General features: G+C 34.2%; 1 protein-coding gene and 2 pseudogenes across 1 annotated transcript; all 3 read left to right on the forward strand.

Moving 5' to 3' along the window:
* Nucleotides 1-342: 342 nt before the first annotated feature.
* On the forward strand, nucleotides 343-2,376 carry LOC133871606 (wall-associated receptor kinase-like 22). The gene is made up of 2 exons (XM_062309056.1): nucleotides 343-382; nucleotides 1,241-2,376. The coding sequence occupies exons 1-2, from the start codon at nucleotides 343-345 to the stop codon at nucleotides 2,374-2,376; spliced, it is 1,176 nt and encodes a 391-aa protein (XP_062165040.1).
* Nucleotides 2,377-17,022: 14,646 nt separating this feature from the next.
* Nucleotides 17,023-19,542, forward strand: LOC133858541 (wall-associated receptor kinase-like 22; annotated as a pseudogene).
* A 1,863-nt stretch (nucleotides 19,543-21,405) lies between these two features.
* On the forward strand, nucleotides 21,406-23,066 carry LOC133858619 (wall-associated receptor kinase-like 1; annotated as a pseudogene).
* Nucleotides 23,067-23,871: the final 805 nt, after the last annotated feature.

Below are 23,871 nucleotides of genomic sequence, written 5' to 3' on the forward strand. Positions count from 1 at the left end.
TCATTTTGACAGAATCTGTTAACCCTACACGTTAGCGCCACGTGTCGTTGGCGACACGTGTCCATCTTCATAAAAAAAATAAATTTATTAATAAATAAATAATTTTTTTTTAAAAAAAAAACGAAAAAAAAAGAAAGAAAACTGGCAGGCAAGGGGTGGCCGCACGACACCCCCAGAGGCTGCCAGGGGTGGCCTAGCCACCCCCTTGCCACCTTTTTCCTTTTTTTTTTTTTTTTTTGAATTTTAATTTTTTTCAAAAAAATAAGTATTTTTATTTATTTTTTAATAAATTTATATTATTTTATTAAGATGGACATGTCAGAGCCACGTGTTGCCAATAAGATGGCGACATGTGGCACTGACGAGGCATTTGACGGAATCTGTTACAATTTTTAATGGAATTTTACTGTAGGGATTGATTTGTAATTATTGCATATCACAGGGACCTCCCATGTACTTTTTAAACCATAGGAAGTGAAAAATAATTACGGCATACTACAGGGACCAACGGTGCAATTATCCCAAAATAAAATTACAAGAATGGGATTGCTACTCCACTCAAAGAGGGGGCTGACCACTCCAAATACACTTGAAAGTGGCTTGATCACTCAAAACTCTTGAGGCCGGGATTACCAAGCACCTCATAAGTCTTGAAGGTGATCAACCACTCCCCAAAAGGTTTTGGGAACGGCTAAACCAATCAAAAAAACTCATATGGGACCGACTAACCCCCATAAGTCTTGGGAGGGAGATTGACCACCTCCTTAAGCCCTTGAGGGGAGGTGGTCCAGTCACCTTTCAAGGCTTATGAAGGTGGTACCGACTACTTTTTTGGGATGACCAACCATCTCCACAAATTTTAAGGGATGGTGCACGCATCCAACATTTTTAGGTATTGGCTAAGGAAAACATTTCTTGTAAGTTTCTTTTATTCAAGATGGATGACTAGAAAAATTTTAAAATTACAAGCAGGAGATTCTAATACGAACCTTTAAACCTTCATGCTTTTTTGTTTATACTATTCCTCCCTTAAAAACCCTCTTTTACCATCTCCTTCTTTTGGAATACTTCAATAGTCAAAATATATAAACATACGTTTTGTGGCATGATAGTTTGTCAAACAAATTTCTAGCATTATGAGAAGCTGTCTTTCTATTTTAAATCAAAGTTCTCAATCAAAACCATTGCTTAACCTTTTATTGCAATGGGTAATCTTTTCCTATTACATTGTGTTAAGCAGGTATCAGCAGTGGCTTTGGGCTATTGGTTCTACTTGTTGGTGGATGGTTATCTTACAAAGTGGTAAAGAAAAGGAGGAGGATTAAACAAAAGAAAAAGTTTTTCAAACGAAATGGTGGTTTATTATTACAACAGCAATTATCTTCACATGAAGCCAATGTTGAAAACACCAAATTGTTTAACTCAAAAGATTTGGAGAAGGCCACTGACCATTTTAATGTAAATAGAATACTTGGCCAAGGAGGACAAGGTATTGTTTACAAAGGCATGTTGACAGATGGAAGAATCGTTGCTGTGAAAAAGTCCAAGGTAATTGATGAAGGAAAACTTGAAGAATTCATTAATGAAGTTGTCATACTTTCACAAATTAACCACAGGAATGTGGTTAAACTAATTGGTTGTTGTTTGGAGACAGAAGTTCCTATGCTAGTTTATGAATACATTCCTAACGGAACTCTTTCCCAATATGTTAATGGCCAAATGGAGGAGTTTCCACTAACATGGGATATGCGCTTACAAATTGCAACAGAAGTTGCAGGAGCTCTCTTCTACCTACACTCAGCAGCTTCCTTGCCTATTTATCATCGGGATATTAAGTCTACAAACATACTCTTAGATGATAAATTCAGAGCTAAAGTAGCTGACTTTGGGATTTCAAGAAACATCGCTGTTGATCAAACTCACTTAACCACACTAGTGCATGGCACTTTTGGATACTTGGACCCTGAATATTTTCAATCAAGTCAGTTTACAGAAAAAAGTGATGTTTATAGTTTTGGTGTTGTCCTTGCTGAGTTGTTAACTAACGAAAAAGCGATTTCTTCAACAAGAACACAGGAATCCAAAAGTTTAGCCACATATTTCATTAAATCGATGGAGGAGAACAATTTGTTTGATATTATTGATAGTCGAGTTTTGAAGGAAGGTAAGAAAGAAGAGATCATTGCGGTCGCGAACCTTACAAATAGGTGCCTAAACTTAAACGGGAAGAAACGACCTACAATGAAAGAAGTCGCAATAGAGTTGGAGGCAGTTCAAATGTTGCAAAAAACTCCTAACCTTCAACAAAACTATGAAGAGCTTCAAGATGTCCAAGCAAAAATGTATGAGCCACAATATGAATTAGTATTTTTTTAATGTAATGTTGTAAGCTACATCACTTTACTTGGTACCATACACATTATTGGACCCCAATTTTACTATCCTAACTCAGTTACGTGCCTTTAGGGGTCCACAAACAATCAATTATTGCATGTAAATTTTTCAAAATGAAGGGAGAAGAAAAATGTGAAAGCTGCCGAGGATTAAAAAACCAAGATCTTGCATGATGGGCACTTCACTTGATTTTGATAAGGTAAACTCATGCACTTGGAGCTTCGTGTCGAGGCTCTGTCACGCCTTTTCGCTTTAGTTTGTCTAACACTTTTAATGATACTGCTTAATAAATACATAACAGAAGAGGAACTTCACTCCTAGTGAAAAATTTCAATCAACTGACAGAACCGAGTAACGACAGGACATGTAAACAAATTGCTGAATTAGAAAATAAACTTCATTAGGGTTTGAAAATTCCATGACACGAGGAAATGGTGGCAAAGTGAAGACATTTTGAATAACTCTTCAAGACTTACATTACATATTGTTCTACTTACAAAACCTTTGTAACTACAAATACCCAATCTTATAACCTCAATAAACAACCCATTTACCACCCACCACAGTGACTTCAGAACTTCTAACCTTCTTCTCTATGGATTGCCTTCACGAATGAACATTACCTGCTTCAACCAAGAACTTTGGCGGTTGTCAACGTTTTCTACAGTTTGTATGAGAAGGAATAAACTAGGAGAAGGTTTGAGCCTGTTTAAGGTCAAGAATCAAGGACAGAGCTAGAAAATATTTTGAACATGAGCCAAACCGCTAAGGCATAAAGTTGATACGGTCGATTCGATACATTTTGAAGTTTTACTGTCCAAACATTAAAGTACCATGATTGACGACGAGTGGGCAACACGCGCAATAATTTTTCTCTTCTTTCCACTCCAGGTCAGCTTCCATCTTGACTGTCCACACCAACTTACAGATTATTATTTAGGGGACTGATCCCTGCTCTACAGGTTGTGCACAACCCACTCATATTGGTGGGACCCACTCACTCACATCGATCCCACCAATGTGAGTGGTTGTGCAGGGAGCTTTTTCCTATTCATTAAATAGTGGGCCCGAAAAGGGATCCAACAAATATTACTGAAACTAAAAAACCTAAAAAACGTAGAGTTATAACCAAAAAACAATAAAATATACGAAGGCGAATATTTCAATGTCTGAATCTAAAACTAAAAAAGTCCAACTCGATTCAGCTGAGTCCTATACACTGCCCAACTCTCTCTCTCTCTCTCTCTCTCTCTCTCTGTATCCACAAGTGGCCTCATCTCCTCCCTCCTCCTCAACCAGGCCTTACCAAAACCCATCTCTACAGTGAGAGAACGATCACATTTTTTGTGTATATTTTCTTTCTAAAACACTGCTTTTCCTTTTTATTGTTTGAGAGAGTGGTGTAATGGGTTTTCTGGTTTAATTGGAAATTTAGAGAAGATCTAGATGGAAATGGAAGAAGGAAATTCAAATGGATTGATTTAGAAATGAAAATACAGAAAAGAGGCAAATTCGAGGATGCCAATCCCTCCAAAACACAATTCAATTCAATTCTCAAGTTCCAATAATATTTCTACTGATTGGGCTTATATACTGCCCTTACCCAGCTTTATTACAAAACGCCTGAAATAGCCCTAAAATGACTTCGCTGGTTATTTAGTCAAAACGACTAGCTTTCCTTCATAAAACACACTAAAGCCTTTAAGCTCCAAAGCGTTGTCGTTTCATCCGCATGAGGGAGACTCAGCTGTCTCCCACACAAAAGAACTTCCACCATTTTCTGCCACGTAGCTTCCCTTCACACGACAACCTTATATCCCTAGACTTCTCCAAGCTTGCACATGCCTTCGTTCTTCCCCAAATCCCTTCTCAGCCAAGCTTTTGTAAAATGCCCGTGACAAGTGGTGTCTGAATGGCTTCTACGTTGCCACAATGTTCAATCACGGGAGCCACCAAGGCGTACCAAAACTAGCAGTACCCACAAAACCAACACCATCATCCCTTGAAAAACCACCGCCAAAGCAAACAACAGAGCCGCCGCTTTTGGGCCAATACCACCACCGCCTCTTGAATTTTTTTTTTCAAGAAATTTGAGAGGGGGGGGGGGGGGGGCATGGCTTCCTCCATCACTGTCGAGAACGCTTAATATTACTGACAATAATTTCTAGCTCTTGATCATTATTTCCTGATTGACAATAATTTTTTCACTTGAAGACGCATAGTCCTCACTGTCTGCAAGGAAATATAACAAATATATGGCTTCTAGGACACTTGCTAAACACGCATGAAAAATGGATTTAAGTGTCTTGATGGTTTGAGAGTATTAGGGTTCCATAGGTAAATTTCATTTAAGAAAAACTAGGGTCACAATAAGTGGAGGAAATAAATTGCACACAGTTAACCGAGGCACTATGGTGAAAGAACAAAAAATGAATTTAAGCGTTTGATGTAAGTAAACTCCGAATTGAATTACTGTGAAATTATGAAATTGCATTATGTGTTAGATATGATTAAACTCTAGGTTTAAGTATTGATTTGATGAAACGTCTTTATAGAAAAGATGCATGGATTGTACGATAAGGAGAGAAAAAAAAAAAAAAAAAAAAAAATATATATATATATATATATATATATATATATATATATATATATATATATATATATATATATATATATATATATATATATATATATATATACACACGCGTACCATGCATGATTTTGTTATTATAGAATATACTTGAGAAAAATGCACATACTAGAACAAAATATGGAAGTGATGAAATGATTATAGAATGTTTATGAAATGAAAATAATAAAAGTTTATGAATGAGCATGTGTAAATGTTGATTATATGGAGTACTTGACCCTAATTTAATATCACAAATACAAAACAAAATTCAAGCAATAATATTTGTTAAAGTATTAATTAAATGATTAAATGCATAATTTTTTATTTACTTAAATTTTTAAACTAAGTGGTAATTATTTAACATAATAATGACTTAAGATTGTATAAGAGTAGAGAGGTCATGATTAGTTCGAACTTTGCCGTCGTGATTTATTCCCCAAGACAAGTGGTGATCGATTTAAGACTCTTATTTTCAACACTTTCAGAAAACCAAAGCATGCAGAAATAACGGATGAGTTGTTAATAAAGAAAACAACAAAGTAAAGCAAACAGACACAAAGGAAGAACACACGTAAATTTTGCCCTTAGAGCATTCCTAGTAGCCTCACCAAAATAGCTTTTTAGCTGTTTTGGTGAGTCAATTTGATGAAAACATTAAAAAACCACTCTCAGCAGCCTTACCACTTTAACCAAAAAGTTTTGGTGAGTGAAAATACTCACCAATTTTGATGAGTAATATTCACTCACCAACTCTCTCACCAATTTTGTTTCTCATTTCAATCTCACATGATCACAGCACACTTTTTTTTCCTTTTTCTCTCATTTTCTTCTCTCATCTCCCATTTTTCTCACACAATGATGCCCTTATTTCATGGACATGAAAGTTTCTATGTCACTGACATAAACTTTGTGGTTCTTTCAATTCATTTATCTTTTCTTTCTTTCTTTCTTTCTTGAATTTGGTTGAGAAACAAATGAAAACTTCTGTGAATTTCTTAGCAATGATCCAATCTCAAGATGAAGATGTATGGTGACGTGTTGTATAAAATGATTAAATAGAAAAAGAATAAAGAAATCTGAAAAAAAATATTATTTAAATGGAATAATATAGTAAATAGTTGAAATGATGAGGCTGCTGAGAAATTTTTTAAAAAGTGGTTCACTAGAATAATAAAAAGTTATTTTTAACTACTTTGTTGAGTAAAATTTGACAAGATTATTAAGAATGCTCTTATGTCGGCCATATATGCCCATTCCTGGCCTGTGTCCCAAAAATGGCAGTTCCTGTCCGTCTTTGATTTCCTCTTAATAGATCACCTCACATGATGCTACAACTAGCCAAATTATTCGTGACACTAACCCTGAACTCCAATGCTTGAAATGCGGTCCACCATCTACTCTGAAAGCGAAATTATATATACAAGAAATATAACTGGAAAATCAATTGCATACCCACCAAATTTTTCTTTTTCTTGTTTTTTTTTTCCCAAGTAAATGGGATACAGATCAGTTGTAGTACGTGTTGGTAGCCATTAATCTTCCCTGAAAATGATTTTGGAGGTATATATATATATACAGATGTCGAATTATTACTAAATGGGAACAATTGAAGAACAAATTAAGAAGTAGAAAAAGAAGAAGAGTAGCTAGACACAAAAATTTACCCTTCCAGGTGCATTTGAAACAAAAGGTCGTGGAACTAGTGCCTCCATTTAATATTAAATAGGGTCAATACATCACGTACGATTTGATTGGGTTGATAATATAAAACAAAAATTAAAAAAAAAATTAATTGGGTCGATAATATTCCAGCTGCATTTATATATATAATAGTAAGGTCAGTACTATAAATGCTTAATTCACATGCAAATTGACGGAAAAAAATCGGCCTCTAGATTTTTCAAAATAACTTTACCATAGATCTAGTTCAATTGAAATCCTAATTACCACTATTTTTAATTTTTTTTTTTGTCACTTTAGCATTTATTTTTTCGAATTAACGATGAGAAACTTCTTGCACATAACTAAACCACCTGCATCCTTAGCTATTCTTTATACGCACATGCGGATGTGGATGCGACTAGTAAAAATTATTATCTGCATACGCGACTGTAGATAGTGGTATATATATATATATATATATATATATATATATATTATACTTAATAAATTAACCAAAATTACGTTGTTTTGGATTAGGTATAGCTATGTAAAATTTACATTGGTTTGGTTTGCTAACTTGGTTGTGTTACTTTCTCATATAATATTTGGGCACAAAAGGTAAAATTAATGTGAAATAAATATATTTTCAAAAAATTAAGACTTAAAAAAATTTTAAACAAGCTTAAAACACAAAAAATCATCGCACCAATTAACAAAAGCAGGAAAAAGAAAGGATTCTTTCTTTTTTTGGTTTCTCTAAATCATGAGCATGTGTGCAACATGTCAATAAGCTGATTGCAACATCATAAGAGCTCACCTCCCATTTTTCAAGTTAACATCCAAGCCTAGCAAATTGGAATATGTAAGCCTTTTAACCAGCTGAACAGTTGAAGGCTTTCTGCACATCTCCAATCTCTACAACAAAGAAACCATGATATTCAAGAAATTTAATATTCCACACATATTAAAGAAGGAAGACTTATCAAGCAACTTGACAAAAATGCATGAAGTAGCATACCTCCTTCCACCAAAGTTAGAAAGATCCTTATCATTGGGGGAACCATTTAATGCTTTAAATTTCTTGGTGGTTTTTGAGCTTCCCTTCAAAACTTTCTGACCTTTGAAACAACAAATCCGCTCCAACTCTCTGCTGCTGTGGCTTTTAAAACAAAATCTCATGAATTAGATGTAAATCAAAACAGACAAAAGAAGGAAGAATTGAATTTTTTTTTTGATGAGGAAGAATTGAATATATATTAAGTACGATCAACAGCCACATGCATCATTTCAAGATTTTCTTTACCAGAATACTCTTCACATCTTAGAGTAACAGTGCTGTCTTCCTTTCCTCATCTCGACCACATCGTACCGTTTCAGCACTCACGCGTGGGATTATTATCATCAACGGACAACGGTTGTACGTAGTAACGATTGTAAATTAGGTAAATCAAGTTGTCTGATTTTTCATCTTTTTCTATTAGCATCAGCGGTTGAGATAATGATGTTTTAGCATTCAAAATCAATCCACGTACGTGGTTACTGATTTCCAAAACAGAAATATGTAATGTTATGATTTTTTTTTTTTTCTCTTTTTTATCCTCTCTCAAATGAGTAATGCTATAAATATATCGAGTGTCACTCTTGTATCCTTATAAAAATGAGGTAGCTTTTAAAATCATCATTGAGCTTGTGATTAATCACTATTAAATTTTGATCAAACGATAATTTTAAAAGCCACCTTATTTTTTGAATGACACATGAAATACTTTTAGAATTACTCCCTCTCAAAATTGATGTGACTTTTAAAATCATCATTGATTTTGGGATAGAACATTATTGAATTTTGATTTAATGACAATTTTAAAAACTGTATCAATTTTAGAAAGATAAAAAGAGGGCAAAAAAATAGTTTATAACATTACTCTGGAAATATATCGTACATGGACTTTTTAAGTGTTTATAATTCATTTGGGATTGCATTGAAAAATAGAGCTTTTATTTTTAAAAAATAAATAAAATAGAGCTTTTGTTTATAAAAAAAAAAGTATAAATTTAGATTTTTCTTTTAATTTTTTTTTAAAAAATGATTTGCCTAGCACAGCTTTTTATATAGTAAAAGTAATTTTTAAGCCTCTTAACGAAATCTGAAACGGATTTTTACTTCCAAGTGCACACTCTCTGCTGACGTGATAATAAAAATCACGATTAAATTTTGGATAGATCACCGTTAGATTTTTGATTCAATAGTGATTTTTACTGCTACGTTCAAAACGTACACTTGATAGTAAGCACCGGAAAATGCATGTAACATTTCTTTTTGTAATAAGTTCTATGTGGAATAAAAATGTTTTGTATGCAAAAATAATAAATAGGTATTTGCACCTAACTTTCATTTAATTATTTTACCGAAACCGTTAAATGCCACATCAATATCAATCATATTATAACACGTGCCATCATAATAAAATGAAGTTATAAACATTGATGGATTTGTAATGAAATCTGGTTTCTGGTGTATATGAATCTGGATATGGGAATATTGATGGATTTGTAATGGAAATAATGGTTGTAGATGAAAGGTGTGAAATGTGATTTGTAACCTAATGCTCCCTATAATTAATACTAACTGGCTGGGGATCACACGTCATGAAGCGGAGATCACTAGTTTGAATTCCTCCTCCTCCTCTTGTATGAACATGTTAAAAAAAAAAAAAAAAAAAAAGGCCTTTCAAAATTATTTTAAAAGGGTTCCTTATTAATTTAAAAACCTGCGACTTTCGAGACAATATTACACTCAACTGTTCTAGTAATTAACTGATTAAAGACTAAGGACTCCTAACAGAGTAATTCTACGTGTATATTAAGTGTTCATAAAAAAATGAGATAGCTTTTAAAATTATCATTTGATCAATCACACGCTCAATAGTGATTTTAAAAACCCTCTTATTTTTTTATGGATACTTTATGAACATTTAATATACATGTAGAATTACTCCTCGTAACAACAACAACTGGCCTAATTAACTAATCGGAAGAGTAAACAAAACAATATCCATCGGATGGATAACTTTGAGCTGACTTCATCAACCTTCAAGTCCATTTGTGACTATCTCCTAACAACCTTCGTTATTGTTTTATTGATTTCAACTTCTTTGAAATGGCCATATTAATCAAGCTGATAAATCCAATATTAGAAATGGGCTACCTTTAAAAGTTAAGCATAGCACAGGACTTTGGTAACACCTAGGGACGGACTTAGGACTAGGTGTAGTAATTTGTGTTCGCGTGTCAGGTTTGAGTCGTGTTGAGATATGGGTATAAGACTATATATGTCGACTATAACCCGACTCATTTAATTAAACGAGTCAAACTCCTCAACACTAACACTCTAATTTTGTATTGGGTTAGTGTCAGGTTCGCAGGTCATGTAAAAAATTTCCTATCATTATGTCGAGTGTTGGTTCAGGTCATGTTGAAGCATGGGTATAAAACTATATATAAATCAACTCTAACCTAACCCATTTAATTAAACAGGTCAGACTCCTCGACCTTAATTCTTTAATTTCGTGTTGAGTTCGTGGCACATTCGCGGATCGTGTAAAAAATTGACAATCCTACGTAGGACTAATATTGGGGGTGTTTGCCAACCCCAAACTTTTTTAAAACACCTGTAAAAATATTACTTTTGTAGTTTTGTGTTTTGGCCTCGTCAAATATAATTTCTGACTCCTCCTGCCCCTCTCCGTTGACAGATTTATACTCTTATACTCTTATGTCATATTGCTTTATGACTTATGACATTTGTGTAGCTTTTGTATACATGCATTCATGACTTATGACGTAGTATAAAATTAAATATAAGATTTTTTTTTTCTATTTATTTTTAAACGCATGCGCACACATTGGGAGACTATATACAGTATGCACCTATATGCTCATTTATCCTGAGTCATTTCCTCCTAGTTTTTATGAAGAATTCTCAAAGATCTTTCTTATTTCTTTGATTTTCGTTATTCACAGGTGGAAGGATCCACATTTGCAATCTCCTTTCTTACTAATAAAAAAGAAAAAAGGAAAAAGAAAAATTTAGCGTGATGAGTCATAGCTCATAAGCTGGTATGTTCGCTTTCCAATAGGCTTCTATATATAGTTCTATTAGTCAAGCCATCATTTGAGGTTGGCCCATATTTTGGAACAAACAGTTATTCTAGCTTGGGAGGTGAACTAACCCAAGTTTCTTGGCACTCCCTCCAACCACATCTCATCAAACACACGTATTGGTTCTCCAGTCCTCAGAATCCTTCAACATTTTCCCACTATTATAAGTAACCTATAGGAGATGGTTTCTTCAATCAAAAACATCTATCCTATCCACTACTTAAATTGAAACAGCTTCTCAAACCTTCTGCTGTTGTTCTCCAACCCAATGGCATTTTCTGATCATTTCTGTTTTGCTTTGTCTTTGGTCTTAGCATTATCACTCGCAAGCTCCGATGTAAGCCTGGCAGCGCGCCACCTGTTGGACACACCGGCTGCTCCACCTTCAGCATCGACACTGCCTCCCCTGCCCTCTTTCCCAACTCTGCCTGCAGCCACATTGCCACTCCTGCCTAGCACGCCATTGCCAACTCTGCCACCATTGCCTACACTGCCAACTCAACCAACTACTCTTCCGACATTCACACTACCTCCGCTGCCAAGTACTCCATTGCCCACCATCCCAACCACAATCCCTTCAATCCCCACCATTTCGGCGACCATCCCAACAATTCCTTTCCTCTCCCCACCCCCATCAAATTGAACCACTAGGCCTTGAGATGCCTCATTTTCATTCATCTTCCTTCTAGCTTAATTGTTGGATGGTTCTTTGTACCGGTACTACTTGAACCGTTTTCTGAATGTACATAGATCCTGCATTGGTTCTATATTTGTGCGTTTTTACAGGTCATATGATTATGAATATATATGATGTCTTCTTATGTTTGTTTGTATAAGGGATTTATATATACATTTTCCATTATTCCAGAGTCATTCTTTGGTCAATTTAGTGTCACTTGGAGTGTTACTCTTGTTATTGAGTTTGGGCTTAAAAAGTTCTAGTAATTTTTTTTTTTTTTTTTTTCAAAGGGAGAGTGGCAGCTTGGGCAAGCCATGGGGGGATTGGGGGCATGCGCCCCCCTCCTGACCCTTAGAAATAGGATCCTCTCAATATTATTAAATGAAATAAATACTATCTATTTTAAATGAAATGTCAGGATTTAAAGTTGGTGTATGTAACGATATATATGAAGTCAATATTGATACGTATTTTAAAATTTTAAATAATGTAAAATCATGTACATCATTAGATGTATTAACTTTAAATTATGACTATAAAATAGATAGTATTCACTTCATTTGAAATGGAAAGGATCTTATTCCTGGCTGTTGCGTCCACCACTTGTTTGATAGACATTTGAATGGGTACTTAAAAAGAAACAAGATCAACTTTAGTAAAAATAATTAAAACACACAATATTGTACAAATAATAAATAACTAGCTTGTAATTATAATGGCTTTATTCAATTTTCAATTTTCCAAGAATTCCTATAATCTGCCACTAGTTTATCTCAGGCATTCTGCTGTTTGTATTTGAGGAATATTTGTTGGGATCTTGGGCGGCAGTACTCGAACACAATTATTTTTAGGGTTTCTTTTTGTTTATGTTGAGAGGAAATTATGTGCAACTGTCTTTTTTTTTTTTTGCAAAGTAAGAGAGAAGAGTGAAGTTGAGAGGCTTAATTGTAATATCCCATTTGCTGTAGTAAATCCATATAAATTCATGATTTTTTTTTTAGGCATGTTTGCATAATAGGCTCAAAGAGAATAGACTAAAAGACAAATAAAGAAAGGAAATGAAACATGCATGGTGTTGCTAAGCAAAAGACTGAAAATTTTTGTTTGAAATAATTTCACTTATAACTTATGATCCTTTCATCACTTTTGAGAAAATGTACTCAAATTTTAAAAAGTGTCAATTTAAGGTTAACCATTTAATTTTTTTTTTTTTTTTTTTTTTTTCAATTTCAACCCCTTTTGTTAAGATTTTCCGTTAAATCTTATCAAAATTTTCAAAATACCCTTTTTTTTTAGGAAAAAAATTTGTTAGGATTTAGGTGTTGGTAAGAATTTAACGGAATTTACAAAAACATCCATGCCTGAAAATCTTAAAATTTATATATATATATATATATTTAAAAAAAAAAAAAAAAAAAAAAAAAAAACACAAACACATTGGTATTTTAGAAATTTCGATAGGATTTATAAAAAATTCTAACAGATTGTTGAAATTGAACAAAATTGAAAGATGGACACCTTAAATTGACGCTTTTTAAAGTTTTGGTACGTACCATTTTTCAAAAGTAATGAAAGATTATGAGTTATAAGTGAAATTTTTTCTTTTTGTTTTTTAATTGTTGCTTTGTAATGCATATGACAACTCGAGTCTCGATCCATATTAATACACCTAATTAAACATGAGAAATGCTAAGAGTACCAAATTTTTTACCAAGAGATAGGTATCAAGATGATGTAGAACTTATTTATTGAAGAAAATCAAAACAATTAATAAAAAGAAATGCTACTGTTTCCAATGAATAATCTCCACATCTTCTTGGTACACATCCCTTGGTAAAAGATTTAGTATTTCTAGCATTTCTCATTAAACATATTTATGTGAAATTTTTGCACGTGAGGAACTACTAACGCTGCATCCTTTACTTAGAATATACAAGTGAATACGGACAACTATCTTGAAACTCAAATTATTAATTAAGCTTAAAATTTTAATTGATTTCTACCTCCCAAGGGTATGTCTCAATTGATTTCCATTGAACTTACTATAAAACGAGAAATACGTACTACGTGCACTTCAATTGCGTGTATATGCACTATGGCATATGTAAGAGTAAAAATTATTACTAGATACAAAATTCAATGGTGATTTTCATTGTCACGCGCGTCAAAAAGTGTGCACTTAAAAAGTGCATGTAGTTTTTTTTTTTATTTATTTAAATTTTCCTAGCCTCGTCAAGGTTTTTCTTTTAACTCTCTCTCTCTCTCTCTCTCAAGATTATTGAAATGTGCTGGCGTTAGCCATTACGTGAGTCCCCTTGAGAACACATTGTTGACTAAATCTTGTATGACTTGGTACTGCATGCGAGTCGTTCTCAACTAACTTCGTTTCAACTAAAAAAATGCCTCCAATCTCGATCCGATCCATGAAATACCCTTTTTTTTTTTTTAATCGTAATTTTGTCTCCTCAAATTGTTAATGATAAACTAGTCTAGCTAGTCCAGATAGACAAAGACAACCTTGGTCTGCTCTAGTCAACTAACTTCTTTTCATGCACATGCAGAAAGAACAAACAAAGACAACGTACTTGGTCTTCTTGGCGAAGAGTGATCGAAGTTGAGAGGCTTAATTGTAATCTCCCATTTGCTAGCTGTAGTAAATCCATATAAATTCATGTTTGGGTAATGAGAAATGATTGCGTAATGAGAAATGATTGTTGTACAACTCTTGACATAATTTCAAAAACTTTCTTTTTAAACTAACTATTAAATTTGTTTTCTTACAAGTAGGTTCTCTATATATATATATATATATATATAGAGTTGTATAACAGTTGTACGAAAATTGTAAATATATCATATCTCTTGCAAAATAGGCTCAAAGAGAATAAACTAAAAGACAAATAAAGAAAGGAAATGGAACATGGTGCCGCTAAGCAAAAGATTGAAAATTTTTGTTTGGGAGAACTTCACTTATAACTACATTTTATCTTTCATCACTTTTGAAAAAATGTACCATAACTTTAAAAAGTGTCAATTTAGAGTATCTATCTTTCAATTTTTTTATTTTTTTTTCAATTTCAACCATTAGTTAGAATTTTTTGTTAAATCCTATATATCAAAATTCTCAAAATACCCATTTTTGTTTTTTAGAAAAAAAAAAAAAAATTGTTAGGATTTAGGTGTTAGGTTAGAATTTAACGGAATTTACAAAAATACCTATGTCTGTATCTTGAAAAAAAAATTTATAATTTTATTTTTAAAAATAAACACGAAAGTATTTTAAAAATTATTAGTTAAGCCTAAAATTTTAATTGATTTCTACCGCCCATAGGGTCTCTGATTCCAAGCACAGACGGTCTGCTTTATATATATATATATATTCAGCATTTGAAAGGGTTTTGTCTAATTGACAAGAAAAAAAACACAAAACAAAAAATGTTTTGTTATTTTAAGAATATTCTTGGCCCATTGCACAACCAAGAATTAAAGATGGCCGGTAATCTGACCTGAACATACTTTTTTTTATTGAAACTCTGACCTGAACATACTTAAAGGTACATTTAAATATTAAAACCAAAAAATTGAAAAAAAATTCTAGACTTTTCAAAAAAAATTTCCAAAATTTGGTTTTCAAATAATGTGTCACAATCTCATGAGATAATGACACATTAATCAAAATAAAAAAATTATATAAAATTATGACACATCATTTAAAAACTAAATTTTGAATTTTTTTAGAATGTATAGCATTGCTAAAAAATTATTCAGCTCCAGCATATCTTAATCAACTCAAGGTACACTTAATTTGTTAACGTCAATGCTGGTTTAATTTTCATCAAGTCAAGTCAGGAGGTATGCACTATAGTCTTTTATTTTTTATTTTTTTTAATGCTATATATTTGGTCTTGGAGTGTTAATTAACCGGCTTGTTGTCTTTTTTTTACATGCCAATATCTTCTCCTAGTAATACCACGTCAAAAAGTGTACACTTAAAAGTACATGTAGTATTTTTTTTTTTATAAAAAAGATACATATTTATTCTTCAAATAGAGAGAGCTGCAAGTTTACTTCTTTTTTAAAAAGAAAAAGAAAAAGAAAAGAGATTTAAGTGTATTAGGGCTTTGAATTTTGAATGGTTTTCTATTTATTATTCTTTGTATTTCATCTTTCGATAGTAAAAATTCATTTTGATCGTCTTTGTTTGTAGATGTGAAAGTGTATGAGAGGAAGGTGAAGCTGTATAGCCTTTAGGTGAGAGGAAGCCAGGAAGGTGAAGTGTATAGCTATGAGAGGAAGGGGGTACCCCTTGAGAACACATTGTTGACTAAATCTTGGTCCTGCGGCATGCGTGTCGTTGTTGGTCAATTAACTTCGTTTCAACTAAAAAAAGCCCCCAATCTCGATACATGAAATACCTTTTTTTTTTTAATCGTAATTTTGTCCTCTCAAATTGTTAATGATAAACTAGTCTAGTCCAGACAAAGACAACTTGGTCGGTCTTCTCGGCCCGCAACTTCCAGAGAACTTCGAAGTTCGGACGGTAATGGGGTTGTATAAAGCGGGCCGGGGCTTATATCTAGCTGCTTAACAATTCCGTCATCCATGGCGGTGAAAATGGTATTTCAGATCATGATTGTGCTATTGTTTTCAATTGATGCAATACTTTATGTACAAGCAGCGGGTTTAGTAATTAATAGGTCATGTCAAGCAAGCTGTGGGGATGTTAGCATCCCGTACCCTTTTGGAATAGGAGCTGGTTGCCATGTTGATCGCTGGTTTAATTTGAAGTAGTTTGCAAGAATGACTCTTCGGGCTCTCCCAAACCTTTCTTGAGTAGCTTCGGCCTGGAGTTGCTGAACATTTCATTTGGAGAAGCTTATTATTCACGAAGCCGTAGTACAGTTCGCGTCAATTATCCGACATTTTCTAATTGTACTAATAGTTCAAGCAGAAAACAAAATGTCAGCTCTTTCATCTTCTCCTATTACCAAAACAGATTCGTCGCCATGGGTTGCTCAATGAGATTCTCGGATGATTCAATGATTGGGTGCAGCTCAAGATGTGATTCGAGTAAAGTAGTGATAAATGGTAATAGTTGCAACGGCACTAGCTGCTGCCAAACCACAATTACTCCGGGTCTCAATACGTTCGAGACAACTATAGATCCAATAGATACTAGGAACCCTGCAGTCACCGAAGGATGCAAGTCTGCATTCTTGGTAGAAGAAGATTGGTTCAGGGAAAGTGGTTCATTAATAAATATGTCCTCCATTATGTCGCACGTTCCTGTGGTGTTGGAATGGGGGATTCTTGAGACATCATTCAACACACTTCCAATAGCCAATAAGACCGCAAAAGAGTACTATTGTTTTCATAATCCCTATCTTGTTTCAGTGAGTAATGAGTACCAGAACTCTGTTGCATGTTATTGCAATTGGGGCTTTGAAGGAAATCCCTATCTTGTTGGAGGATGTCCAGGTAAAGTTTTTATAGCTGTTGTCTATTTTATATCTTTAATTCTTCCTCCTTCCTTTTCGTGTTAGATACTAACTGTACGTGTTTGTCTCCATCATTACATGTCAGATATTAACGAACCGGGCAACACTCTGGTTAAACTGCTCATGATAGGTATGTACGTTTACTCCGATCAAAGTATAAACAAGCTTCCCATTTTATTTTTCTTTTTAAAAGGTGAGCCATAAATCTCATATATATTTTTGCAGTATTTTCAAGCGTGTGTAGTGGCAAATCTTTTCTTCTTTTTCTTTCCTTTTTTAATATTTTCTCGTACACTTTTTATGGAATCAATTTTCAATAAATATATACCTAAGCTTCACTACTTATTACCATCTAGAGGGATGCTTCAAGTATAATTGATTTTGAGATATATTGGAACTTTAGGATCAGAATTTCTTGAAATTCTCTAACAATTGTAGGAGCCTACAACTCTTAAAATGGTTTAAATGAACACTCAAGATTTTGCCAACTCAATAATTTTGAGGCAATCTTTTTTGCATATTCTTCAACTATCCAATCAAAGAGAATGGTCGACCTCTTCATCAAGTACTTTTAGGAGTGGCTGGACCGCCAAGTTTAAAACTTTCGAGAAGTGGCCAACCATTCTCATAAGCCTTGAGGGTAGTCAACAACCTCCTAAAAGTTTTTGGGATTTGCCAAACCATCCTAAAATTCATGAGGGGAGCCCGACTACCCCTTATAAGCCTTGAGAGGGTGGTTAGCCACCTCCTCAAGGCTCGAGGGGGTGATTCAGTTGCCATTTAAGGCTTAATGGAGTGGTCGAACATCTCTTTGGAATGACTGACCACCCTAAAAATATTAAGGAATGGTGCACCCAATCTCGATCTCTAGGTGTTGGCTAAAGAAACCATTTTCTGTAATTCATATATATATATATATATATATATATATACACAAAATAGATGACTTGACAAAATCATGCATGACCGTTCATTTAAAATAATGGCTACAATTTTAAAAATTGCTGGTAAAGAATTCTAATGCAAACCTTTACACATTCATGCTTTTTTGGTTTAATCATATTTCTCCTTCAGCAACCCATGCACTTTTACCATCTCCTTCTTTTGAAATACTTTGATAGTCACAATATATTAACTTACATTTTGTAACAGGATTGTTTGTCAGACTAATTTCTAGCATTAAGCGAATATTTTTTCTATAAATTTTTAGTTAATGTGCTCAATCAAAACTATTTCTATAACCTTTTACTGCAATGAGTAATCTTCTTCTATTACATTGTATTAAGCAGGTCTTAGCAGTGGTAGCCTTGGGCTATTAGTTCTACTTGGTGGTGGATGGTGGTCCTACAAAGTGATAAAGAGAAGGAGGATGATTAAACAGAAGAACATGTTCTTCAAACGAAATGGTGGTTTATTGTTATAACATCAATTATCTTCACATGAAAAAAATGTTGAGAACACCAAATTGTTTAATTCAAAAGATTTGGAGAATGCAACAGATCGTTTTAATGTGAATAGAATACTTGGCCAGGGAGGACAAGGCACTGTTTACAAGGGCATGTTGGTAGACGGAAGAATCGTTGCGGTGAAAAAGTCCAGGGTAATTGATGAAGGAAAACTAGAAGAATTCATAAATGAAGTTGTCATTCTTTCACAAATTAATCACAGGAATGTGGTTAAGCTAATTGGCTGTTGTTTGGAGACGGAAGTTTCTCTGCTAGTTTATGAATACGTTCCTAACGGAACTCTTTTCCAATATGTCAATCACCAAATCGAGGAGTTTCCACTAACATGGGATATGCGCTTACAAATTGCAACAGAAGTTGCAGGGGCTCTCTTCTACTTACACTCAGTAGCTTCCTCACCCATTTATCATCGGGACATTAAGTCTACAAACATACTCTTAGATGACAAATACAGAGCTAAGGTAGCTGCCTTTGGGACTTCAAGATCCGTCACTATTGACCAAACGCACTTAACAACCCTAGTGCATGGCACTTTTGGATACTTGGACCCTGAGTATTTCCAATCAAGTCAGTTTACAGAAAAGAGTGATGTTTATAGTTTCGGTGTTGTCCTTACTGAGCTGTTAACCGGCGAAAAAGCAATCTCTTCAACGAAGACACAAGAATCCAGAAGTTTAGCCACATATTTCATTGAATCCGTGGAGGAGAAAAATTTGTTTGATATTCTTGATAGTCGAGTTTTGAAGGAAGGTAAGAAAGAAGATATCATTGTAGTCGCGAACCTTGCGAAAAAGTGCTTGTACTTAAAAGGGAAGAAACGTCCCACAATGAGAGAAGTCGCAACGGAGTTGGAAGCAGTTCAAATGTTGCAAAAAGCTCCTAACCTTCAACAAAACTATGAAGAGCTTGAATATGTCCAAGCAGAAATGTACGAGCCAAGGGATGTTGTTCCCTTATCAACAATGCCAACCTCATCTATAGACTTCCAACCATTATTGTCTTCTCAATCAGTATGAATTAGAATTTGTTTAATGTAATGTTGTAGGTTACGAATAAACATCGTCCACTTCAACCCAGAATTAACATGGTTGTAGGGTTTTTTCTATGGTTTGAATGAAGAGTACTATTGTTTTAATTATAGTTATATTTCAACAAGTAAGTACCAGCCCTCTTTTGCTTGTTATTGCCGAAGTGGCTTTGAAGGAAATCCCTATCTTGTTGGAGGATGTGGAGGTAAAGTTTTATAGCTAGTCTATTTTATCTCTTTAGTTCTTCCTCCTCCTTCCTATATTTTCGTGTTAGATACTAACTGTACGTGTTTGTCTCCATCGTTACATGTCAGATGTTAACGAATGCGAGGAACCGGGCAGAGTCACTTATGACAATAATGGATACTGTGTAAATATGTATGGGTCTTACATGTGTGGGATAGTTGACACCAAGACTCGGCTTAGACAGCTCACTATAAGTATGTACGTTTACTCGGATCAAAGTATAAACAAACTTCCCATTTTATTTTTCTTTTGAAAAACTGAGCCAATTAAAAACCACCCACATAATAAATCTCATATTTTGTCCCACATTATTTTGTTTGATCTTATTTTAATTGGTCCTACTTGCTTTGAATGTACAGTTTTTTAGGAGAATTAATATTATGCTTTTGGAGAAATTTTTTAAAACACAGGTTTTGAAAAAAAATAAATAAATAAAAGGGGTAATTACCTTTTCCCCCCATCAACTACCAGCCATTGTCAACATGCCCCCATGAACTGACACCTCGACCAAAAGAGAGCATCCAACTACCATCGTTACCCACTTTGCCCCCATCCGTCAGTCTAATTCACACAAAGACCAAAATGCCCTCTACAGTAATTAATAAAAAAATATTAAAATTAATATTTTAAAAAAAAACTGAAAAAGGGCGCCACCCTTAGATTAATTTTTGTTTTTTTTAAAAAATATATATTAATTTTAATATTTTTTTATTAATTACTGTAGAGGGCATTTTGGTCTTTAAACAAAAATTAACACCCAAAAATGGAATATTCCATCCAAGTTAACGGAATCTTCTGACGGATGGGGGCAAAGTGGGTAACGATGGTAGTTGGATGCTCTCTTTTGGTCGAGGTGTCAGTTCATGGGGGCATGTTGACAATGGCTGGTAGTTGATGGGGGGAAAATGTAATTACCCCTAAATAAAATTAGCTAGATCGAGCACATGCATCTTTTGAAAAAAATTAGAATGATCAAAATGGGCTCGCCATGATTATAGATCTAAAACTCATGTCACTCAGTTATACTCCTTGTCTCCCAGCCTAAAGCTAGTGCTATCGATCATATCGATCCCCGATCTTTGAAGTATTTTTCCAAGAGTCTGGTGGCAAATCTCTTCTTCTTTTTCTCTTTTTTAATATTTTTCCTACACGTATGTTCTACGTACAGAATCAATTTTCAATAAATATATCCTTGAAATTCACTTACTACTATCTAGAGGGATGCTTTAATTATAATTAATATTGAGATATATTGGAACCTCTAGAATCAGGATTTCCTAAAATTTTGAAGAATTGCAAGAGCCTGCAATTCTTAAAATAGTTTAAATGAATACTAAGATTTTGCCAAGTCAATCATTTTGTGGCAAAAATAAAATTCCAAGAATGGGATTGCTTTCCACTCAAAGAGGGTTGCTGCCCACTCCAAATACTTTTGAAGTGGCTTGACCACTCTTAAAACTCTCGAGGAATGACCAACCACCTCATAAGTTTTGAGGGTGATCAACAACTCCCCAAAAAGTTTTGGGGGCGGCTAAACCATTCAAAAACACTTGTATGTGGCCAACTAACCCCCATAAGTCTTGAGAGGGAGATTGACCACCCCCTCAAGCCCTTGAGGGAGGGTGATCCAGTCACCTTTCAAGGCTTATGAGGGTTGTCGACTACTATCTTGGAATGACCAACCATCTCCAAAAATTATAAGGGATGGCGCGCGCATCCAACCTTTTTAGGTGTTGGCTAAGGAAATCATTTATTGTAAGCTTTTTTAATTCAAGATGGATGACTTGAAATTTTTTAAAATTATAGGTAGGAGATTCTAATGCGAACCTTTAAACTTTCATGCTTTTTTGTTTATCCTTTGCCTCCCTCAACAACCCTCTTTTACCGTCTCCTTCTTTTGGAATACTTCAATAGCTAGTCAAAATGTATAAACATACTTTTCAAGACATGATAGTTTGTCAGACAAATTTCTAGCATTATGAGAAGTTGTCTTTCTATTTTAAGTCAAAGTTCTCAATCAAAACCATTGCTTAACCTGTTACTGCAATGAGTAATCTTTTCCTATTACATTGCATTAAGCAGGTATTAGCAGTGGCTTTGGGCTATTGGTTCTACTTGTTGGTGTATGGTGGTCCTACAAAGTGGTAAAGAAGAGGAGGAGGATTAAACAAAAGAACAAGTTTTTCAAATGAAATGGTGGTTTATTGTTACAATAACAATTATCTTCACATGAAGCCAATGTTGAGAACGCCAAATTGTTTAATTCAAAAGATTTGGAGAAGGCCACAGACCGTTTTAATGTAAATAGAATACTTGGCCACCAAGGACAAGGTATTGTTTTCAAAGGCATGTTGACAGGCGAAAGAATCGTTGCTGTGAAAAAGTCCAAGGTAATTGATGAAGGGAAACTTGAAGAATTCATTAATGAAGTTGTCATACTTTCACAAATTAACCAAGGGAATGTGGTTAAACTAATAGGTTGTTGTTTGGAGACAGAAGTTCCTTTGCTAGTTTATGAATGCGTTCCTAACAGAACTCTTTCCCAATATGTTAATGGCCAAACGGAGGAGTTTCCACTAACATGGGATATGCGCTTACGAATTGCAACTGAAGTTGCAAGAGCTCTCTTCTACCTACACTCAGTAGCTTCCTTGCCTATTTATTATCGGAACATTAAAGCTACAAACATACTCTTAGATGATAAATTCAGAGCTAAAGTAGCTGACTTTGGGATTTCAATAAACATCATTGTTGATTAAACTCATTTAACCACACTAGTGCATGACACTTTTGGATACTTGGACCTTGAATATTTCCAATTAAGTCAGTTTACAAAAAAGATTGATGTTTATAGTTTTGGTGTTGTCCTTGCTGAGTTGTTAACTAGCGAAAAAACGATTTCTTCAACAAGAACACAAGAATCCAAAAGTTTAGCCACATATTTCATTCAATCGGTGGAGGAGAACAATTTGTTTGATATTATTGATAGTCGAGTTTTGATGAAAGGTAAGAACGGAGAGATCATTGCAGTCGCAAACCTTGCAAATAAGTGCCTAAACTTAAATGGGAAGAAACGACCTACAATGAAAGAAGTCGCAATAGAGTTGGAGGCATTTTAAACGTTGCAAAAAGCTCCTAACCTTCAACAAAACTATGAAGAGATTGAAGACGTCCAAGCAAAAATGTATGAGCTGCAGTATGAATCAATATTTTTTTAATGTAATGTTGTAAGTTACATCGCTTTATTTGGTACCATACACATTATTGGACCTCAATTTTACTATCCTAACTCAGTTACGCTCCTTTAGGGGTCCACAAACAATCAATTATTGTATGTAAATTTTTCAAAATGAAGGGAGAACGAAAATGTGAATGCTACCGTGGATTAAAAAACCAAGATCTTGCATAATGGGCACTTCACTTGATTTTGATCAGGTAAACTCATGCACTTGGAGCTTCGTGTCAAGGCTTGTCACGCCTTTTCGCTTTAGTTTGTCTGACACTTCTAATGATACTGTTTAATAAATACATAACATAAGAGAAAAGAAACTCTTAGTGAAAAATTTCAATCAACTGATAGAACTGAGTAACAACAAGACACGTAAACAGATTACTGAATTATAAAATAAACTTCATTAGGGTTTGAAAATTCCATGACACGCGGATTTGGTGACAAAGTGAAAACATTTTGAATAACTCTTCAAGACTTACATTGCATATTGTTCAACTGACAAAACCTTTGTAACTACGAATACCCAATCTTATAACCTCAATAAACAATCCATTCACCTCCCACCACAATGACTCTAGAACCTATAACCTTCTTTTATATGGATCACCTTCACTAGTGTACATTGCCTGCTTCAACCAAGAACTCCAGCGGCTGTCGGCTTTTTCTATAGTTTGAATGAGGAGGAATAAACTAGGAGAAGGTTTGAGCCTATTTAAGGTCAAGAACGCTTAATATTACGTATTGACAATAATTTCTAACTCTTGATCATTTTTTCCTTATTGACAATAATTTTTTCACTTGATTGAAGATGCATTGTCCTCATTGTCTTCATGGAAATATAACAAATATATGGCTTATAGGACGTACACTTGCTAA

This window comes from Alnus glutinosa, chromosome 1, assembly GCF_958979055.1.
Source record: "Alnus glutinosa chromosome 1, dhAlnGlut1.1, whole genome shotgun sequence".
Classification (NCBI taxonomy): domain Eukaryota; kingdom Viridiplantae; phylum Streptophyta; class Magnoliopsida; order Fagales; family Betulaceae; genus Alnus; species Alnus glutinosa.

Bases quoted from the DNA above. Each gene is read 5' to 3' on its own strand.
- LOC133871606 (XM_062309056.1), top strand. From the start codon at position 343: ATGGCGACATGTGGCACTGACGAGGCATTTGACGGAATCT. The intron at 383-1,240 runs GTTACAATTTTT...TGTGTTAAGCAG, and splicing joins CGAGGCATTTGACGGAATCT to GTATCAGCAGTGGCTTTGGG.